The following is a 20161-nucleotide window of genomic DNA, read 5'->3' on the forward strand; positions in this document are numbered from 1 at the left end:
TCTTTCCCTTTAAATATATGAGAGTAGCTTTAGGGTGCTTCTTATGTTTGCAACTTGTCCACACCAACTGATATGCACCTGAATTTGTTCCATAACAGGAGAAAGAGTTAGAAGTTCTCAGGACACACTGGGATCACTTTGTTCTTCTCTGCCTTACACAGATCCACAGTGATCCCTTCACACCCCTTGGTGGTCACAGGATTCTAAGCCTGAGAAGGAGCATAAAGGACACCTGTTCCCTATGGAAGCCATCTATTCTTGGACTTGGAGCCTCTGAAGGAAGATAGCTGGGCCATGAGAACCTCCCTAGGTCTCTTGGCCAGTCTACTTCCCCTAGGAAATCAGACGAAGACTTCTTTTCTCCCTCCTTAAGAGAGTGTCCTGCCAGAAGAAACACTTTCTGGATCATTAGAGAAAGTTAGAGAGGTCAGCTCTCTTGGCTTCATAAGGGTAGAGAAGCAGAAAAGAAACACGTCTTTTAAACTGTGCAATAGGTCGCTGCAAATGCAACATAAGCTACAGAGGAAAACTTTTGTAGCTGAAAGGAAGTTCTAAGGGACGAAAATTGTGCACAACTGGCTGAGATCCTTCAAAGGTACAAAGAATTTTTGCAGGACTATTTGTGCTGGGCCTGATATCTGGAGTTTTGTAGTCACTTATTCCCTTCTCCTGATGTTGTTCAAATGCAATTAGGCCAGTTCTGGGAACTAATGCCTTCTCCTTGACACATTCTTGTTAACCGGCTCCATTTCAACACATGGCCTCTTTTGGACAGTATGCAGGTAGACCCTTGACATTTGTGAACACAGAGAGGTTCACAAATCCCTAAGCTCGTGAGTGTGGAAACGTTTGTACAAGCTCCTGGCTTTCTCCCAAACCACATGTTTCTTGTACAGTGCCTCACATCACAGGCTAAGCAACTTTTCAACTTGAACTGAAGTTCAGTCTATGATGTTATGGTGACTTCTCTTTTTCCCACACATAAATCAGTTTTGACTATAAGAAAAAAGAAACAAATATGCTTTTTCAAAGTTCTTGCAAGGCCAGCAATGAATGAAGAGCTACAGCAACATAAGGAACTGGGTGGTCAGTGGGCTCCCTACCTAAGGGAGTCCGCTTTGTATACCAGCTCCAGATTCAAAACGGGGCCTCTACCTGCAACAGATGGCTGTGTGTTATGGGCCTTCATGGTTGTTCATGAACAGTCTAAATGGAGAGGTTAGGTCTGGGAGTGCCACAGGCTTCCTTCCTGTCAACAGTTCATTCTTGGGCCTCCAGACCACAGGTTCCATGGCACAGGTGAGAGCTCCCTTCCCAGTGAGCCACTGGGAAGAGGCAGGCACAGCAGGAGAACAGTGGCAATGAAAGCAACTCTTTTCCTGAAGGTTTGTATAATTCAAGCCCATCTTGTATACCCTCCACATGTGGGAAATAATAAAGGATGTTTATAATTATGACCCTAGGTCTTCTGAAGAACCAAGGAAAGATCGACCTCATATATGTATTGATGGTCTATCTTATCCTGCATACCAGTCAGGCTTGAGGCAATGTCTAATGAAAGATACATATAAAATCTGATCTTGAAAATAAGAATAGAAGATCAAAAACTCTGTAGAGGGAGGGGGAAATAAGCTCAACAAAAAACTACTGTAATTATTGTGATTAAATACTGCATTTAGTTCAGAGTTTCCTGGCAACAAAGGCCAAAAGAAAAAAAATCAACAAATTATTCTTCAGGAGAGAGATGCCCTCTCTTGGTAATAAATCTTGAAATAAATTCACAATGTAGGGCTTATGCAAAAGAAATCCAATAACACAGTGGACCATGCCCTAATGATTGTTACAAAATAAGCAAAAAAATTCACATATAACCATTTCCCACATTGTCCCTTAGTGACAGCTTAAATCAAATCATTAAAAATACATAGTTGTAAATTTACCTCAGGAAGAAAAGTAAAATACTAATCATTATCAAGATATAGGTGAAATAAAAATGGCAGAATGTTGATAATTGTTGAAACTGGGTTGAGGGTACATGGCAGTTCACTATTCTATTCATTTGTAAACATTTGAAAATTTCCACAAAACAAAACAAAACCATAGCTGAAAGTATTTGACAGCCAGGGGAGTTACGCTAATGTGTTATCTAACAAAGACTATATTCTGTTTGATAAAGTTTGAAGTTAAGCAGATATAATACTATACTTGATCTTTGAAAATTGATCAGCTGAGCTATGGAGCACTCGACAATACTCAGAATCAGACCCAAAGCACGGTAGACATTTCTATATAAGTGCGCACATTGCCAGCTAATCATGGCGGCAGGTAATTGACCCACTTAAGACAACAAGCTACCAAGGAGTGGAGGGGAAAGCCAGATGCAGATACCTTCGCTGCAGTTTTTCAGGGCAAAGAAGTCCACTGCAGACAAGCTTCGGTTTCCACTCGAGATGTACTCCAGGGCCACTCGGAACGGGTTCTCTGGGCGCCCAATTCTCCCCTGCAGCACAGTCCAACTGGTTGCAATGGAAAGCAGAGGGGCAAAGCATAGAAAAACAGTGATGAGAAGCAGACCTAACCTGCAGAGAGGTCCTACCCCTGCACTGGCCCACATTCTTCATGCTGCACCGAGAGGTGGAACCCTTTTTCCTCTTTCTGATTGTGCTGAGGCTAACCCTGTGTGCTTATGTAAATACTGCCTTAGGACAAATTCTGAGAACCTGGGTCAAAGCGTATGTACATTTAAAACTCTGAGGATGGTGACTCTGACGGCAACACACACACATTTGTTTCTTTCTTGTCCAGCTAACTCAGAGACCCAATTCTTAAACCCACTGCAGCCATTGGGGTTCCTTTTGTCATACTTTTTAGGCAACTGCAGGCCTTTGGACTGCTTCAGTAGCTAGTCTTACAGGAAAGGAATATGTATGCCTGAGAAAACCTGCCAGCAGTGTGAAGGAACTGTCTTCAAAGCATTTATCAGTGTATTCATTATTATCTCTGGAAAGAATGCTTGGTTTTTGTAATTTTATCGGATCCCAAAGTCTCAGAACCCTCAGGTTTGCTATATAGCTACTTAAGGGAAGCTAGCAAGTGCTATTTATTTACTGAAGGAAAATTAAAGTGCACTGAAGCATGTGTTTTGGGGTAAAAGTTACCTAAGACTGACGTGGACTCTGCAAAAAGGTTCAAACAGAAGAAGACGGAAGCTGGTCAAACACTGAGCACTGCATCTATCAATAATCAAGGACACTGACACCGCTGGAGAACGGAGAATAAGCTAAACAAACATTTTTACACCTCACTCAGGCTATTAACCTCTTGGAGTAGCCTCCTGTCACCGACTGGAACATCAAATTTACTTTCCAAAACTGATTCAGGTTTTTTTTTTATGTATATAGTTATTTTGACAATTTTGTGTGGAGAATGGAAATTACCTGGACTATTTTGTATTTTCTTTCCTTTTAAAGAGAAACAATTTTATTGAGGTGTAACTGATGTACAATAAATAAATCACACGTACAAAAGTGTACAATCTGATGAATTTTGACATTTGGATACACCCATGAACTCATCACAATGTTTCATAGTGTCTTACCACTAGGTTGGGCTTAGGTATGGCAGTACAAGTACGAAGGAACTTAGGAAAAGACTAGCTTTCTGCTTGAAAAAATTTTAAAGCACCCTCCCAAACCCCAAATATAAAAAATATTAAAAATCCAGAAAAGTTGGTCAAGGAAAGTAAAAGTCACCCAGAAGGTTATCCAGAGACTACCATGGTGAATTCCTCTGTGAACAGCCTTTTAGCTACAGTTCTACACAGATAAGGTCATACACACATAAGCTTGCTGTGACTGCACTGTGCCACTCTATAGTATGTCACAAGACAATAAATATAAATTACATGATCAGTTCAATGATTGCATTTTTAATGATTTGTGCATTGTTCCTGATTTTTCCTCTCATGCTGAGGCTAACCCTGTGTGCTTATGTAAATACTAACTTAGGACAAATTCTTAGAACCTGGATCAAAGTGTACGTACATTTAAAACCCTGAGGATATTGTCAGTCCTCCAACAGTGAATCAGAAGGCCCATTTCTCCATTTGCTTATTTGCTTGTTAACACTGGATCCCATCAAGTCTTTTTTTTTTTGGTCGCAATGCACAGCTTGCGGGATCTTAGTTCCCCCACCAGGGATTGAACTGGGCCCTCGGCAGTGAAAGCGCAGAGTCCTAGCCACTGGACAGCAAGGGAATTCCCAAGATCCCATTAAATCTTTTCCATCTGTTAACTTTTGGTAATGAAGGCGTCGCCTAAGGCAATCTATGGTCTTTCAGGTGGGTGTTCCTGGATGGGAGTTTTCGTCTCTGGTCCCTGCCATGTTGTTGGGCATGCAGTACGCTCTGCTGAAGACAGAGGGCATTTCTGTTCCCTTTCTGTGCTATTCTGTAGTTAATTCAGATCACTGGAGCCAGTGCCTCAGCCATTTAATAAAAGTGTATTAAATGTATAGCTGATTCACTTTGTTATACAGCAGAAACTAACATGCCATTGTAAAGCAATTATACTCCAATAAAGATGTTAAAAAAAAAGTGTATTAAGTTTCCCCACAATAGATGCTGTAGAAGGGATTATTGCTGTTGTAGTTTGTTCTCTGTTACTGTACCCAACAGGATTTCTATCCAAAATAAAACCAGTACAATTGAATAAGGAAAAGGAGGCCTTCTGTTTAAATGTGTGACTGTCAAAGAAAAAAAATTTGAAAAGAAAATGTAAATGAGGGGTCCTTAAGGAAAAACACAAAGAGAGCAGAATTTTTCTTGTTCTTCTGAAAAATAAAGGACTCTTATTTTCGAGGAAGTATGGTGATAAAAGGCATGACTATTCATATTCTTCCAAAATCGTAGCTCTCTGCTCTGAGGAATGATGGATTTTAATTCCAGGTACACAGTGGCCCTTGACAATGATTTCCATTTCTGTATTGGCATTAGCCCTCTGGAAAAAGGTGTCAATTGTTTTAGGGATTAGTTTCTGAGTTACTGATGCAATAACTTTTGTCTGAAATTCTCTGGCCTCCCATAGTTTCCTGCTGTAACTTTAATAACTTTCAGAGTAGTTGCCAAACATGATTTTATAACCAGGGAAGTTGGGACTGAAAAAGGGCAAGCTTAGACCTAGGCTCAGATTTGTGTAAGAGACAGCAAAAACCCTGTGAAAAAAAACCAAGCTTTCTTTTCTCTCTGCCTCCATTTTCTTTGTTGACATCCCAGTGGTCATGAAACTTGCTCATTAGGGTCCTGTTTTCCTCTTTGGCTGGTGGCAACTTTACTTCTGCTTGCAAAGGGGAAGGTTATGTTCTAACCTAGAGCCTCCTAGAGACAAAAGTGCAGCTGTATCCATGTGCTGGGGATTTGTGGCCATCTCAGCACTGGTGCTTTAGTCAATCAATATGACAGTGAGGGGAGGCCATCTGGACTTTGGGAAGCCAAAAGCACAGTACGGATGGCCTGTCACGATCCATTATCGTCCAGTTGTCTCTCTGGAGCTCTCTACTTCCCGTTCTGGCTCTGCTCACCATTTGCCTGATGACTTTGAACAAGGTAGTTTACTCTGAATGCCTGAAATTTGGGATGTTTTCTGATCAAATTGTATTCTCAACCAGAGAAAGTGTTGCCCCAATGTTTCATTATTTAAAGGGGAAAGAAAAGAATGTATTCCTAAGCCCATCTGAAAACCCCAATCAATTTCCCCAAATATCACTAAAGTATCTTTTCCACCTATTTAAAAATCCACTAAGGAATTCTAAATAATATAAAGCATTTAAAACACAGCTATCTAACTGTCTGATACTTAATGCACTCCTTAGTGTATCTGCACAATGCTAGCATGTAAAGCAAACCTGATACAGCTATGACGGCTGCACACTTACTAAGACCTGCAAACAACTCATGATTTCACTGGTGTGTGCAGGCAAATTCATTGTAGCAGACTGTCTATTTAGATAGTAAATTTGCGGTAAAAATTTCTGCAAATCATTATAGCAATTATTCATTTAAGTCAGAGTCAGATAGTAAGAAACCCTGTACTCTCTGAATGACTACCCAACTCTCACTACACCCAACTCCCCCAAAAAACTGATTTTAAAAGAGAGCTCATGGGCTTCCCTGGTGGCCCAGTGGTTGAGAGTCCGCCTGCCAATGCAGGGGAGACGGGTTCGTGCCCCGGTCTGGGAAGATCCCACATGCCGCGGAGTGGCTGGGGCCGTGAGCCATGGCCGCTGAGCCTGTGTGTCTGGAGCCTGTGCCCCGCAACGGGAATAGGCCACAACACGGAGAAGACCATGTACCACAAACAAAACAAAAACAAAAAACAAACAAGCAAACAAAATCTTCCAACAAACGAAAGCCCAGGACCAGTTGGCTTCACAGGTGAATTCTGTCAAAGTTTCGAATTCCACCAAGCATCCATTCCAATTCTACTCACTTACAAAGCGTTCTGGGTGAAGAAATGAGCTTGGCACTCTGAGCGTCGCAAACAAAACAAGCCATGGTCCCAGCCCTAAAGGAAGACCTTTTCAATTTGGTGTGGCAGAAAGACATGAATAACCACAATGTGAGGACATGTTTGATATAAGCCCTAGCATAGAAGGAGGAGACAATAATCATGGTTATAAAGATAAATTAATGCCTCATCAAGAAGATCCCATTCCAATATGGGTCTTGAGAGATACGTCAGATTTCTTCCAGTGAATACTGGAGGTATGATCAGAAAGAACTGAAGGTTGCCATTACGGATGGATAAAAAGAAAAAAAAAAACCTTAAAGAAAGAAAGGGTCAGAGAAGGATGAGTAGCTTGGCTGGAATAAAATGGATTTTGGGGGGACACAGGAGAAGTAACCTGGATAGATGGGCCACAGCAAAACCTTAGAGGGTAACGGTGCCGGCAAAGGAACCGGAGCTCTTCAGTAAGGAATGAGCCTCTGATGGGCTTTGGAAAGGAGGACTGGCATGAACAGTCACAGGTGAATAACATTACCCCGACAGCAAAGTTTAGAAGGAACCAGAGGAGGAGAGACTGGAAGCAGAGGCCAGGAGTGAGGGCCAGAACCACAACAGCAGAAACTGGGCTGGGGGGTGGGGGAGAGAGACTTTGTGAAGTCAACCCACAGAGTAATTTCTTACTTTCAGTTATATTTTTCAGTCCTAAAGTATCCGTTTGAGTCTTTCCTTTTATTTGAAAATTTTGAGATAACTGGAAATTCATATGCAGTTGTAAAATATAGTATCGGGAGATCTCTTGTACACTTTACCCAGTTTCCCCCAAAGGTGACATTTTACAAAACTATAGCATAAAAGCACAACCAGGATACTGACATTGCTACAATCCACTAATCTTAGATTACCTCAGTTTTACTTGTACTCGTGTGTGTGTGCGTGTGTACATGAATTATCTGGTTCTTTTTTATACCTTCATGTCTCTGCTGAAACTTTTCATTTGTCTCAAGAGGGTTCACCCTTAATTCTTAGAGGGTTATAATATATTCTTTAAAACCTTTATCTGATAAATGTCTGTATAATCTCAGGATTGGCATATTTTGATCATCTTTTTCCTTGAGAGTTGGTGAGATTTTCCTGGTTTTTTATATTTTGAGCAATTTTGGACTGTATCCTGTACAGTATGAACATTATTTTATAGGACTTTGGGTCTTGTTTAAATTCTATGGAGAGTGCTGATTGTTTTGTTCTGTTCTGTTTTAGCAGGCATTTGACAGTTAGCAGGCGGTTAGTTTCAGGCTGGCAGTTCCTACCCATCTTCTGTGACTGTGGCTCCAATGTCAGTTCAGTTGCCAAAGCCTATTTGGGATCTGTCTCGTGTGCTGTGCCACACAGTAGTCAGTCTGAGACCTGGGCAGTGGTCTGCGCAGGAGACCGAAGCCCGTGGTCAGACGCAGGCACACACAACCTAGCAGTAAGCCCACCATTCTGAGGTCACTTTCTTGAGCTCCTTCCTCACCACGGTCTCCTTGACACTTTCCTGCTCCCAGAGGCACCCCTTCCTGATACTCTGGGTAGAATGCCTAGGCTTTAATTTCCATGCTCTGTCATATAACCTTTTTGTTTGTTTGTTTGTTTTATTTATTTTTATTTTTGGCTGTGTTGGGTCTTTGTTGCTGCATGTGGGCTTTCTCTAGTTGCGGTGAGCGGGGGCTACTCTTCGTTGCGGTGTGCAGGCTTCTAACTGTGGTGGCTTCTCTTGTGGAGCACGAGCTCTAGGCACACGGGCTTCAGTAGTTGTGGCATGCGGGCTCAGCAGTTGTGACTTAGTTGCTTAGCTGCTCCGTGGCATGTGGGATCTTCCCCAACCGGGGCTCAAACCCGTGTCTCCTGCATCAGCAGGCAGATTCTTAACCACTGCGCCACCAGGGAAGCCCCTGTCATATAACCTTTTGAGATTGACTCTGCCTATGGGGCCAAGCAGTAAGAAAAAAGAGGAAAAACTAATGGGGATTCCATCCCTGTTCTTGGGACCACAGTTTCTCGGGCCAGAAACAAGGGTTCCCCTCCCTTGGGGTTTTAGGTGCGTGGTCATCCCCTGCTGCTATTACAACATGCAGGACTGCCTAGGGACTGCGGTGGGAAAGAACCAAAGACGTAACAAAGAGCAATCAAAAAAGAAAACAGGGACTTCCTCCACTTTCTGTCTAGCAGGAGACCCCTTTCCTGCTCCTCAGACCACCAATAGAGGGCTTCTCTGTGAGTTTTCCTTCCATATCTGCTGTGTACTTCTGGGTTTCAAGTTAAAAGGATACCATTTATAAGAGCATCAAAAAGTATAAAGTACCTAGGAATAGACCTAAAAAAACAAGTACAAAATATCTGTAGAGAAAATCGTAAAATTTTATTGAGATATTTTTAAAGGACCCAATTAAATAAAGCAATATCCCAAGCTTACAATTACAAGACTGAATATTGTAAAGATGTCAGTTCTCAAATTGATTTAAGGTTTAAGTGTAACACCAACTAAAACTTCAATGGATATTTTTATTTTTTGACACTAAAAATAACATTGACATAATTTGTTAATTTATCTGTCTAGAAGTTAACTTTCTATTAAGGAGCAAGAAAAAAACTTTAATTTTGTGACAAGCACTTTGTTTGAGATATAATTCCACTTTGTACTTGCAAAATAATATTTTCTTGCCCTGGAGATATATTTATCACCTTATTTATTTATTTTTCCTTTTTATTTTTCTAATTGAAGTGTAGTTGACATAAATATTATATTAGCTTCAGGTGTACAAGATAGTGATTCGACATTTATATACGTTATGAATTGATCATCACAATAAGTCTAGTTACCTCTGTCACTACAAAGTTATTACAACATTACCGACCATGTTCCCTATGCTGTAGGTTCCATCCTCGTGACTTATTTCTTAACTACAAGTTTGTGCCTCTTAATCCCCTTCACCTATTTCGCCCAGCCCCCATCCCTCTCTCAACAGGTTTTTTTTATAGAAACTTAATAACTTATTCTAAAATTTATAAGGAAGTTTGATGTATAACAGCCAAACAGGCAGGACACTGTTCAAGAAAAAGATAGGAGGCTTTCCTCTAGATATCAAGATGTATTTTAAAAAAAAACTATAGGGCTTCCCTGGTGGCGCAGTGGTTGAGAGTCCGCCTGCCGATGCAGGGGATGCGGGTTCGTGTCCCGGTCCCGGAAGATCTCACATGCCGCGGAGCGGCTGGGCCTGTGAGCCATGGCTGCTGAGCCTGTGCGTCTGGAGCCTGTGCTCCGCAATGGGAGAGGCCACAACAGTGAGAGGCCTGCGTACCGCAAAAAAAAATTAAAAAAAGAAATAAAAAAACTATAGTAATTATGAAGTGCAGTACTAACACAGGGATATTCAAATAGGCCAGTGGAACAGAGCAGAAAGGCCAACCAAATTTGTAGACAAAAATCCTTTAGTCGTGGTAGAGTGCCTTTCTGCTTCAGTTATTGATGAATTAGCAAGTATTTATTAAGCACCTATTCTGTGCTATGTGCTACAGTGAATACGAAAGTACAAAATGCTCTCACAGTCCATTTAAAGTTGAAGATTTTTCTAACAGAATCAAAGATCTGCCCAAATAAAGCAACCAGAGGACAAAACCCAAGATAACAAACAGCAACAGGCTGGTATGGATTAGAGTGTACACGAAATTAGAGAATGAAGAGATCGAAGTGAGCTGGGTCATCAGGGAGGTTTCCATGGAGAAACAGGATGTGAGTAAGGAGGTAAAGAATGACTCAAACCTCAGGCAGAAGTCAAATATTGCCCAGAGAGATGGGAAAGTATGACGGGAAGAGTGAAGACCATGTACACAAAAGACAGCGGGACGTGACAAACCACAGCTCAACTGCGAAGCAGTGAGAGACTCCATCAGAGAAAGGTCTCTGACGGCCCCCTCCTGCCTGCCTCTCCTGTTCTCCCCTCAGCCTCCTTCCTATGCCCGCAAAGACTCACGTGGCCTGGAGGGGGTTTGTAGGGCAGGGTACTGGCCTGGGAGCTCAGCAGGCTCCCAGGGCCCCAGTGGGCCAGGCGACTGCCCTCCGCTCCTCTCCTGCCCTTCCCGGAGCGTCCCTTCCCGCCTGCCTCTCCTGATCTCTCCGGCCTCAGGGGCGCAGATCCTGTCTGGCCTCCACTTCTCCTCCTCCCTCAGTCCCCCTACATCCTACTGGTTCACTCTGGGGTTCCTCCCATCTCCTTGGGTGTCAGGGTTCCTGACCAGTGGCCGCAGGCGCCCTCGTTGTGGAGAGACGCTAACTTCACATATTCCCACACTGCCATCTCTAGCAATATGAATATTAACAAGAGCAACAATTCCAGTGATAATAGTAACAGCACTAATAATGTGATCAACAGCAACAGTTAACATCGACGGCCTACTGTATGCTCTGCTCTGCTTGTTGAATTTTAAACCCAGCGTCACGTGACTCCATAGTCCCTATGAACACACCCTTAAACTGTCTCTTTTAAGCTTCTTGAGGTTAGAAACCATGTCTTCCTGAGCCTTTGTTTCAACTTCTGGCCCTGGTGAACACAGTTGAGGATCTGAAGCTAAAAGATGTGGTCACTCTCACGTTCTGTAGTGGCTACAACAGACAAGTCATTCAGGTGGCGACTAACCCCATGCTGGGATAGACAAGCTCATGGGTTAAGTTGAGGATGATGGAAACCACACAAATTAGACAGACAGCAACGTCTTTTTCACACGGAGCTCAGTCATATGATTATTATTATTACCGAGCATAACACTGTCAAGACTCAGGCCTCACAGCTGACATTACTCCACATGTCGCTTTGCTAAGACTCTCTCTTGACAAGTGGCTGGACGTCGGTGTGAAGATTCATTAGAAATAAGGAACTGGGCCTGTGGGAGCTTGTCTAGATCAATTAAAAAAAAAAAAAAAAGTCAATTGCACTTCTCTCCCTAATCTTATCCTAAAGGAAAAAAACACACATAACTTTCAAGGTTTTTTAAAAATAGACCTTGTAGTAATTCTGCAGCAAATATAAACCATTCAGCACTACTTTTTATTGTTTCCATTAAATCAGCCTGCTTTTAAAGCATTTTTATGGGAGAGAGCAGGAGTAAAAAATGCCAGATCAATGTAAATTTTACCGTAGAGTTCTTTGTTGCTAGTTAATTTTCTGTAATAATAATAACACTTGGCATGTGGTGTGGGGTCTTTTACCCAAGTAGCCCTGGCTTTGTTATTCCTTGTCCTTCAAAATTTCCCAGAAGTTAGATGCATGTGTCCTGGAGAGGACTGGATCTGGATGGAAGCTAGGTTTCAGGTTGATTCAGGATGTGGTTCCCACCAGCCTGTGGTGGAAGAGTTGCCCTGAGGCTGAGGGTGGCCTCTGGCTCTGCTGGAGGGGAGCTGTGGGAGCAGGGGTGCTGAGACAGGGTTGGGCTCCCTGGGGCCACAGTGGACTCTACTGCGACCTTAGCACTGGCAGCTGGAAAGCAGTTTTGATTTCTATCGGAGATACTGTATGGGTGACAGGCATGCAGAAGGTGGCCCAGCTTTCCTGAGGTGGGGGCCAAGAAAATGTTCCCAAACTGCGTTTCCCCTAATTCTTCTGTCATGCTTTTGAGCAAAGAAAACAATTGAATGGTTTGGGCTCTTTTTCCTGGCCTCTCTTTAGCTTCTTCTAATTTTACCTCCTCCCTCCCTCCCTCCCTCCTTCCCTCCATCCTCCCTTCCTTCTTTCCCTCCTTCTTTCCTTCCCTACTTCCCTCCCTCCCTTCCTTCCTTCCTTCCTCCTTCACTCCCTCCCTTCCCTTTTTCTTTCTTTCCTTCGGGAGAAATATATTAATTAAGAGTGGAAACTTTGGAGGCAGACTTCCAGTTTTATAATCTCAATTCTGCCTCTTACTGGCTGTGACCTCTGGCCAGCTACCTACCTAACCTCTCTGTGCCCAGTTCCATCATTAAGAAGTGGGGATAATAATAGAGCCTTATAGGGGTGTGGTGAAGACCATGTGGGTTAAGACATGTACAGTACTTAGCTGACACTCAGTAAGCATTAGCTAACACTGTTATTATTATGCTAGTGTTTCTTTTCTCTCCTACACCCACTACGGCGGATGACCTTACAAAGAATGACTTTACAAGAAGGTGAAACAGGAGACTGACCATGTGTGACAGGATTTCAGGGATTTGGGGAGAGCCTCCCACCCCAGAACACCAAAACTTTTGGGATTCCTTCCAGTCTCCCATGTGGAGCTGAAGAGACAAATGCACAAATGCAGATACCCCAGGGAACATTGTGCCAGGCACTCGATATACATTTCTTTTATTTGTGTGTGTGTGTTTATTCATTCCAGAAAGGATTTAAGGCAGCTATTTTACTTTATCTCATTTAATTTTCACAACAAATGCATGAAACAGATATTGTCATCCCTATTTTATAAGAGAGAAAATTGAGGCTCAGAGAACTTATAAACTTGCCCATGTAAGTAAATGGTAAGAGGCAATATGAACCGAAGACGATTTATCTTCAAAACTGTTGCACTTTCTACTATATTGCACATGGGTGTAAATTTATGTTAAATGTAAATAGCTAGTTTTATAGAAGAGCTTTTTAGTGGGCTGGGGGAGGCTAGTATTTGAAGAATAGCAGTGCTCAGAAAAGGCCTTCTCCAAGAAATATTTTGGCTTCTCCCAGTGATGCCCCAGGCTGTCTTATTCCTTCTCTCCTCTAGTTCCACATTGTCATAACCAGGTTGGAATACATGGGTTTGTGGGAGGGAGGCAGATGTCCACCCTGGTCCCTGGCTGAGAGTTTTTTCCTACATTCTATATACCAGGCCACGAAGAGGAGACTGAGGGTCGACCTCTGCAGACCTCGCCCCTAAACCACTGGGGGTGGGGTGGAGGGGAGTAGACTGATTATAGCCACAGTTATAAGAAAAAATGTTAGTAGAAGAAATGGTCTTAAATCACCTCCTGGTGACCAATATGCTTGCTGGATTAGCATAATCTCTACATTCTATTTTCAGTGGAACACCCTTGCTCTGAATGTTTAAGGTTACTGAATGTTCAAGGTTACTCTCTAGTACTCCTATACTTTCCACCCCTATCACTTGAGCTACTTTAGCTATTCCCAATTCTGTTTATGCCAATTGTACTCATTAAGTTGATACAACATGAGCAAGAAAAATTGGAATTACTTTGTGAAGACTCATAGAGGTAAGTCACTAAAAATAACTGCTGTTTAACTAGATGTGAATGGGGCAACAGAAAAGATCAAGGGATAAAAACCTTAAAAATCCCCAAACCTTCAGATTCGTTCACGAGTGTTCTAAAATTATTTCCATCTTAGAGAAATTGAAACTGAAAATCGTGGCTGTGGTGTCATGGTGTCATGAATGTTACTTACACGGAAAGACAGTGCAAAACTCCCAATCAACAGGGCCACACTGGAAGCAAAGGCCTTGGCCCTTCAGCAAGAGACTGGCGAATTAGCATATGCTTAGAAATTGCAAATTAAAATAAAATGTTTAAGGGTGTAAGTTGATTCTCAAGCAACTATTGGTTTTAAGCTTATTGTCCAAGAACATTTCTTTGCTCTAGTTTGTATTTTAAAATACCTAGAGGGCTTCCCTGGTGGCTTAGTGGTTAAGAATCCGCCTGCCAATGCAGGGGACACGGGTTCGAGCCCTGGTCTGGGAAGATCCCACATGCCGCGGAGCCACTAAGCCCGTGCGCCACAACTACTGAACCTGCGCTCTAGAGCCTGCGAGCCACAAGTACTGAGGCTGAGTGCCACGACTACTGAAGCCTGCGCGCCTAGAGCCTGTGCACTGCAACAAGAGAAGCCACCGCCGTGAGAAGCCCGCACACTGCAACAAGGAGTAGCCCCCGCTCACCGCAACTAGAGAAAACCCGTGTGCAGCAACAAAGACCCAATGCAGCTAAAATAAATAAATAAATAAAAATTAAAAAAAATACACAGAGGATTCACTAGCGGTTTTCTTTTTTTTAAAGGAGGGAACACTGATTACTTAGGCAAAAAATCAAGTGAGAGAAAAGTTCTTCAAGTCAGAAGTAGTGAGCCTGAGAGTCCTGAGGCCCCCTTCGATTTCTCTGAACTTTGGATTAGGTCCCATGCCAGTCACTATCTCCTCCAGCATCCCATAAGCCTCCCCCATCGGGGGCTGTGTGGAGGGACCAGCGGGATTCTGGGCCGGGGAAGTGAGAAGGGAGAGAGTTTGGTTGGTACCAGCATTCCAGGAATCATTTAAAATTACAGAAGAGAGCACAGGAGGGTATCCCAGCAGCGTTCCCCATTCCACAGACTTATCAGACAGTCTCTCTGTCAGGGTGGGTGGTGGATTTTCTCTGAGTAGAGGCTCAGGTGATCATTTTGCTCATGGAACTTTTTCTGTATGGAGATTTGGGCACATCACCCACCAGCAGCCAGTGGGAGTCTGGAATCTGTTTTCCTAACTTTCTCTTCCTTCCAATAAAATTTTAGCACCATCTGTTCTTTTCAAATACAATCATTTCTTTCAAGCCAACTCAATGCAGTTAGTTCTTTTGTTTTTGTTTTTTTAAAAATACATCCTCCCCAGAGCCAGATAAATATAAAGAAAACGTTGAAACCTGAAATGTGGCCATTTTCTGGAGGATCCCTCCTTTGGCCCAGTCTGCCTCCAGCTTGAGCCCTGAGTTCTGAGTGGGGCAGGGGTTGGAGCTTTAAACCTGTGTCCCCGCCTCAAGGCCCAGGAATTGAGCCCAGGCAAGCTGTCTTCCTTGCCTGTGCTCAAATGAGAGCCAGTCTCCTATCTCGTTCCCTAGAGAACCAGCCTAAATGCCATTTAATGCGTTAATGTATTGATTCATTCAGTGTGAACTCAAGCCTCTGTGCCAAGCAAAATGCTGATGCCCAGGCCCAGAGGAGGCTCCATTTCAGTCATAAATCTCTGGCCAAGTCAGGCCACTGTGCTGAAACCATATATGGTAGGATAGACCTGGCCATAAACTGTGGTCCTGTAAGCAAATTCTGGGGCTGGGATAGTGGTCAGCTGGAAAAGGATGGAGGGTCCTGGCCGGGTGGGGTCAGGACAGCCCACAGGTTTGTCCCCACTAAAGATGATCCCCCATTTCACACTCTGCTCCTGTATTGCCCCTTTGCTGGGTGGCCATCCAGGGGCATGGAGGCAATTGCCAGAGGAATTGATGGACCATATCCCGAACCCCCTGGCACAGAGAGGCTCAGTGGCCCTGCTAGAGCCTAAACTGTACTGTGGCAGGTATAGTAGATGACGTTATTGTGGGGTTGAAAGATGTAAATCTGGCACGAATCTTGGAAACCTTGGAAATCACCATGTTCAATCCTGTCACGTGGCAGAGAAGGACTGAGGCCTGAACTATTCTCCTCTACTCTGTAGACACAGAAGGGTTCTATTCTATACATTGTGTCTGGAATAATTTCTTTAAAACTCAAGCATGACCATGCTCTCCGTTGCCCTCAAGACCCGCCTCTGGTTCCCCGTATATGGCAGGGCTCTTTCCTGCCCCTGTGCATGTGCTTAGGGGGTTCCCTGTACCCAGTATCCCTTTTCTATGTTTTCTCTACTGGGCTGTTCTTCACTGATTAGGGAATCCATCTTCCAGGTTGGACCGAATGACTGGTACAGGGGAGCAAGGGCAAGACGTGCCTGACTCTCCCTGAGGCATTTGTAGAAAAGCTTCTTGAAGGAAGTGACATTTGTTATTTTTGGCTAGTCTACTCTGGTCCTAGAAGGGATGTTTAGAAATGGTGGTGTTTTGTGTTGAACTGTGTCGCTCTAAAAAGCTATGTTGAAGTCCTAACTCCCAGTGCCTCCGAATGTGACCTTATTTGGAAATAGAGTCTTTAGAAAGGTAATCAATTTCAAATGAGGTCATCAGGGTGGGCCCTAATCCAATATGACCATGTTCTTATAATAAGGGGAATTTAATAAGGGGAAATTTGGACTCAGAGACAGACACACACACATGGAGAATGCCACATGAAGATGAAGGCAGGGGTTTGGGTTGATGCATCTACAAGTCAAGGAATTCCAAAGATTGCCAACCAACCACCAGAAACTAGGAGAGAGGTGTGGAGCAGATTCTCCCTCACAGCTCTCAGAAGGAAGCAACCCTGGTGCCACCCTGAGCTTGGACTTCCGGAACTGTGAGAAAATTAAGGTTTGTTGTTTAAGCCACCCAGCTTGTTATAGTTTGTTCTTTCTTATGGTAGCCCTAGCAAACCAATATAGGTGGATAGTTCAAAATCATCCCCACCAGAATGTAAGTTGATACAGCCACTATGGAAAACAGTATGGAGGTTCCTCAAAAAACTAAGAATAGGGGCTTCCCTGGTGGCGCAGTTGTTGAGAGTCTGCCTGCTGATGCAGTGGACACAGGTTCGTGCCCCGGTCCGGGAAGATCCCACATGCCACGGAGCGGCTAGGCCGGTGAGCCACTGCCACTGAGCCTGCGCGTCCGGAGCCTGTGCTCCGCAATGGGAGAGGCCACAACAGTGAGAGGCCCGCATACCGCAAAAAAAAACCCCAAAAAACTAAGAATAGAATTACCATATGATCCAGCAATCCCACTCCTGGGCATATATCCAGACAAAATTCTAATCCAAAATGATATATGCAACCCTGTGTTCATAGCAGCACTACTGACAATAGTCAAGACATGGAAGCAACTTAAATGTCCATCAACAGATGAATGGATAAAGAAGATGTGGTACGTATATACAATGGAATATTACTCAGCCATAAAAAAGAAATAATGCCATTTGCAGCAATACAGATGGACCTAGAGATTATCCTACTAAGTGAAGTAAGTCAGAAAGAGAAAGACAAATACCATATGATATCACTTATTTGTGGAATCTAGAGTATGACACAAATGAACCTATCTATGAAACAGAAACAGACTCACAGACATAGAGGACAGACTTGTGGTTGCCAAGGGGGAGGGGGTTGGGGGAGGGATGGACTCGGAGGCTGGGGTTAGCAGATGTAAACTATTATATATGGAATGGATAAACAACAGGGACCTACTGTATAGCACAGGGAACTATACTCAGTATCTTATGATAAACGGTAACGGAAAAGAAAAAAATATCCCCCCCCCCGCAAGTGGAGAAAAAAACTTTACAATATTTTTACCGATGGTGGATGACGCGTGGCATCACCCCTCTATGTGACGACCCCTGCCATGGACAGGCAGCCCACAGGCTGCTGGGAAAAGCGTTCATTTCTCGCAGAGGAGCCCCATTTCTCTTGGGGCCAGAAAGAGCGCTGGGCACTTTCCTACACATTGACCTCAGGCTCCCAGATGAACAATGTCACCTTCGCCTCTGGGAGGCCCCACTTTAGAATGATACTAGAAAGTGCTGGCTAATAACCCAGGAGCCACGGGCCCATTAGATTCACCTGGATAATGCTCATAGCTTTAAGCCATGCTTGAAGAAACTAATGGAATTTGAACTTCAGGATTCTACTGTGTCAGCCATGTGGGAGCTCTCCAGAACGTAGCAGATGGAACCACTTGAGGGGCCCTGAGATTGTGCCCATGGTATGTTTAGCCGGGAGCCAATTTCTGGGCTGAAATTTCCACCACCAGTCCTCACACGACAGGAAAGGGTCAGCTCAAAAGAGTGACCTGGAACTTTGCAAGGATGCGCTAGAAGCAGAGCACTTGCGAAGCAGAGCACTTGCAAATCAGAGCCAGAAAGATGTGGGCTGGGGTTAGGGGCGGGCAGGAATCCCTAGGTGTAGGTTAAGCTTTCCTCCCCACTCTCAATTCATCTTGGACTGTGAATATTTATAATAAGAAAGCCTTGAACACTCAGAATCTTTTGACATTGGCCCTGGCCCTATATACTGGAAACTGCAATTTTCTGGAAAGGGCAGGCTCCCTGTTCCCCCTTCAGTGGTCTATTTAATCAACAAGGGATTGGGGAACACTCACCTATAAGACAGGAATAGCCCATCTTCCTTTACCTGCCTCCCAAGAGATGTATGCCTCTCAGAGTGCCTTAGAAAGGACTGCCTGGGTGTCTACTGTATTACAAAGGTCACCATAGCCACTGGTAAGGCTGAAATGCAGTTCTGTTAAAAGCAAGGCAAGCAGAGACCTCCAAAGAGTCAAAACAACTGACTCCTGGGGATGAGGTTGTAAGACCCACCTTTTTGCTCAGGCCTTGTACTGATAGATCATGGAAGCTGGAGCCTATCCAATGGTTTGGCATGTTTCTCGGGGAGCCCAGAGGGCAAGCAGAGTCCTCTTCCCCTCCCCAGTCTAAGGCATCCTCAAAGGGCAGAGGACTGCAGGAGCAGACGGTGACAAAGGCTGGGCAAAGTCCAGCACAGGAGCTCCTGGCTAGTGTGAGCACTGTGGGTGCTTCCAAAGCTCTGCGGACAGCTTGCAGCAGGTGCAGAGACATCATTCAAAACAGCCCTGAGCCTTTGATTCAAGGGGCTGGTTGCCTCTGCACTGAGCAGGTGGCAGACACTCATCTGTGGCTCTTCATGTTCACAGAGCAGGGGCTGGGTAGCAGGAGCTGCTGTCGGTGGACCCTGAAGGATGTGGAAGGGAATCTGCGTTCTGCTAGCATCTCTGCCTTTGGAAACCTGCCAGTGGTGTCATCCAGCAATGATGGTAATACTTGCTATATTGTTATTAGATTATTATAACTGTTATAATGCCGACCACTCTTGGACAAAAAGGAACTCTACACAGCCATCTCATTTAATCCTCTTAGGGGCTGTGAGAGGTAGGAGTTGGTACCCCATTGTACAGATGAGGAAACTGAGATTCCAGCAGGCGAATTATCTTGCTCTCGATTTAATAAGCAACATTTCATAAGCTGAGATTCAAACTCTGGCCTGTCAAACTTGAGGTCCGTGGATGTCTCTCTATGCCTTGGCTTCCCACAGAAACAGGATGTAGCCTGGGCTGCTGTAGGAGATGGGGAGGCTGGCCTCAGACACTCAGAGATCCCACATCTTCAGAGCTGAGAGGTATCCCAGAGACGGCTGAGATAGTTTCTTGAGGGCCCACTGCGCGCAGAGCACAGAACTTACTGCATGTATCAGGAGATCTAGACCAGAGATGGGCTCAGGGTGAAGATGGACCCCCAGTCCAGAATCCTCAGGTTCACAGGGTGAGTGCTTCTTGGGACAGCCATGGGACCACTGCCTCAGCACACTGGCTCCCATCTGAGTGGCTCCATGTTTCCACACACACCCTCTCACCTGATTCTTAGAGCCCCCCTGGGGGACAAGAACACAGGTGCTCTTATCCTCTGTCCCACAGCCAGGTAGAGTGGAATAAAGGGTTACAGGGCTTGCTCAGAGGACTAGATAGGAAGTGCCAGGGCTTGGTCTCATGATTCCCAGGCTGGTGCTCTCTTCTCCATCCCCTGAAGACTCCAGAAACAGGAAGGGCCTCGGCGTGTGGGGACTGGCTGCCATGATGTCTGCCCGACATTGGTATGTGTGGAGCCTCGCTAATGATGTTCTGTTTCTAGAGCCATCCCTTGGCGGGGGCATGAAAAACATGTGTAGGGAGGGGCCTGGGAAAAATCTGAGTTGGGAGCCTCCTCTTTCCC

The 20161-nt window shown here is 44.3% G+C and overlaps 1 protein-coding gene across 1 annotated transcript in view; it reads right to left on the reverse strand.

Moving 5' to 3' along the window:
* Nucleotides 1–20161, reverse strand: part of ALK (ALK receptor tyrosine kinase) — a 777689-nt gene that overhangs the window by 182486 nt on the left and 575042 nt on the right. The window contains exon 6 of the mRNA XM_007470876.1: nt 2389–2516. Within this exon, the coding sequence (XP_007470938.1) occupies nt 2389–2516 (128 nt within the window). The remainder of the gene's footprint in view (nt 1–2388; nt 2517–20161) is intronic.

Source organism: Lipotes vexillifer, unplaced genomic scaffold, assembly GCF_000442215.2.
Source record: "Lipotes vexillifer unplaced genomic scaffold, Lipotes_vexillifer_v1.1 scaffold717, whole genome shotgun sequence".
In the NCBI taxonomy this organism is placed as follows: Eukaryota; Metazoa; Chordata; class Mammalia; order Artiodactyla; family Lipotidae; genus Lipotes; species Lipotes vexillifer.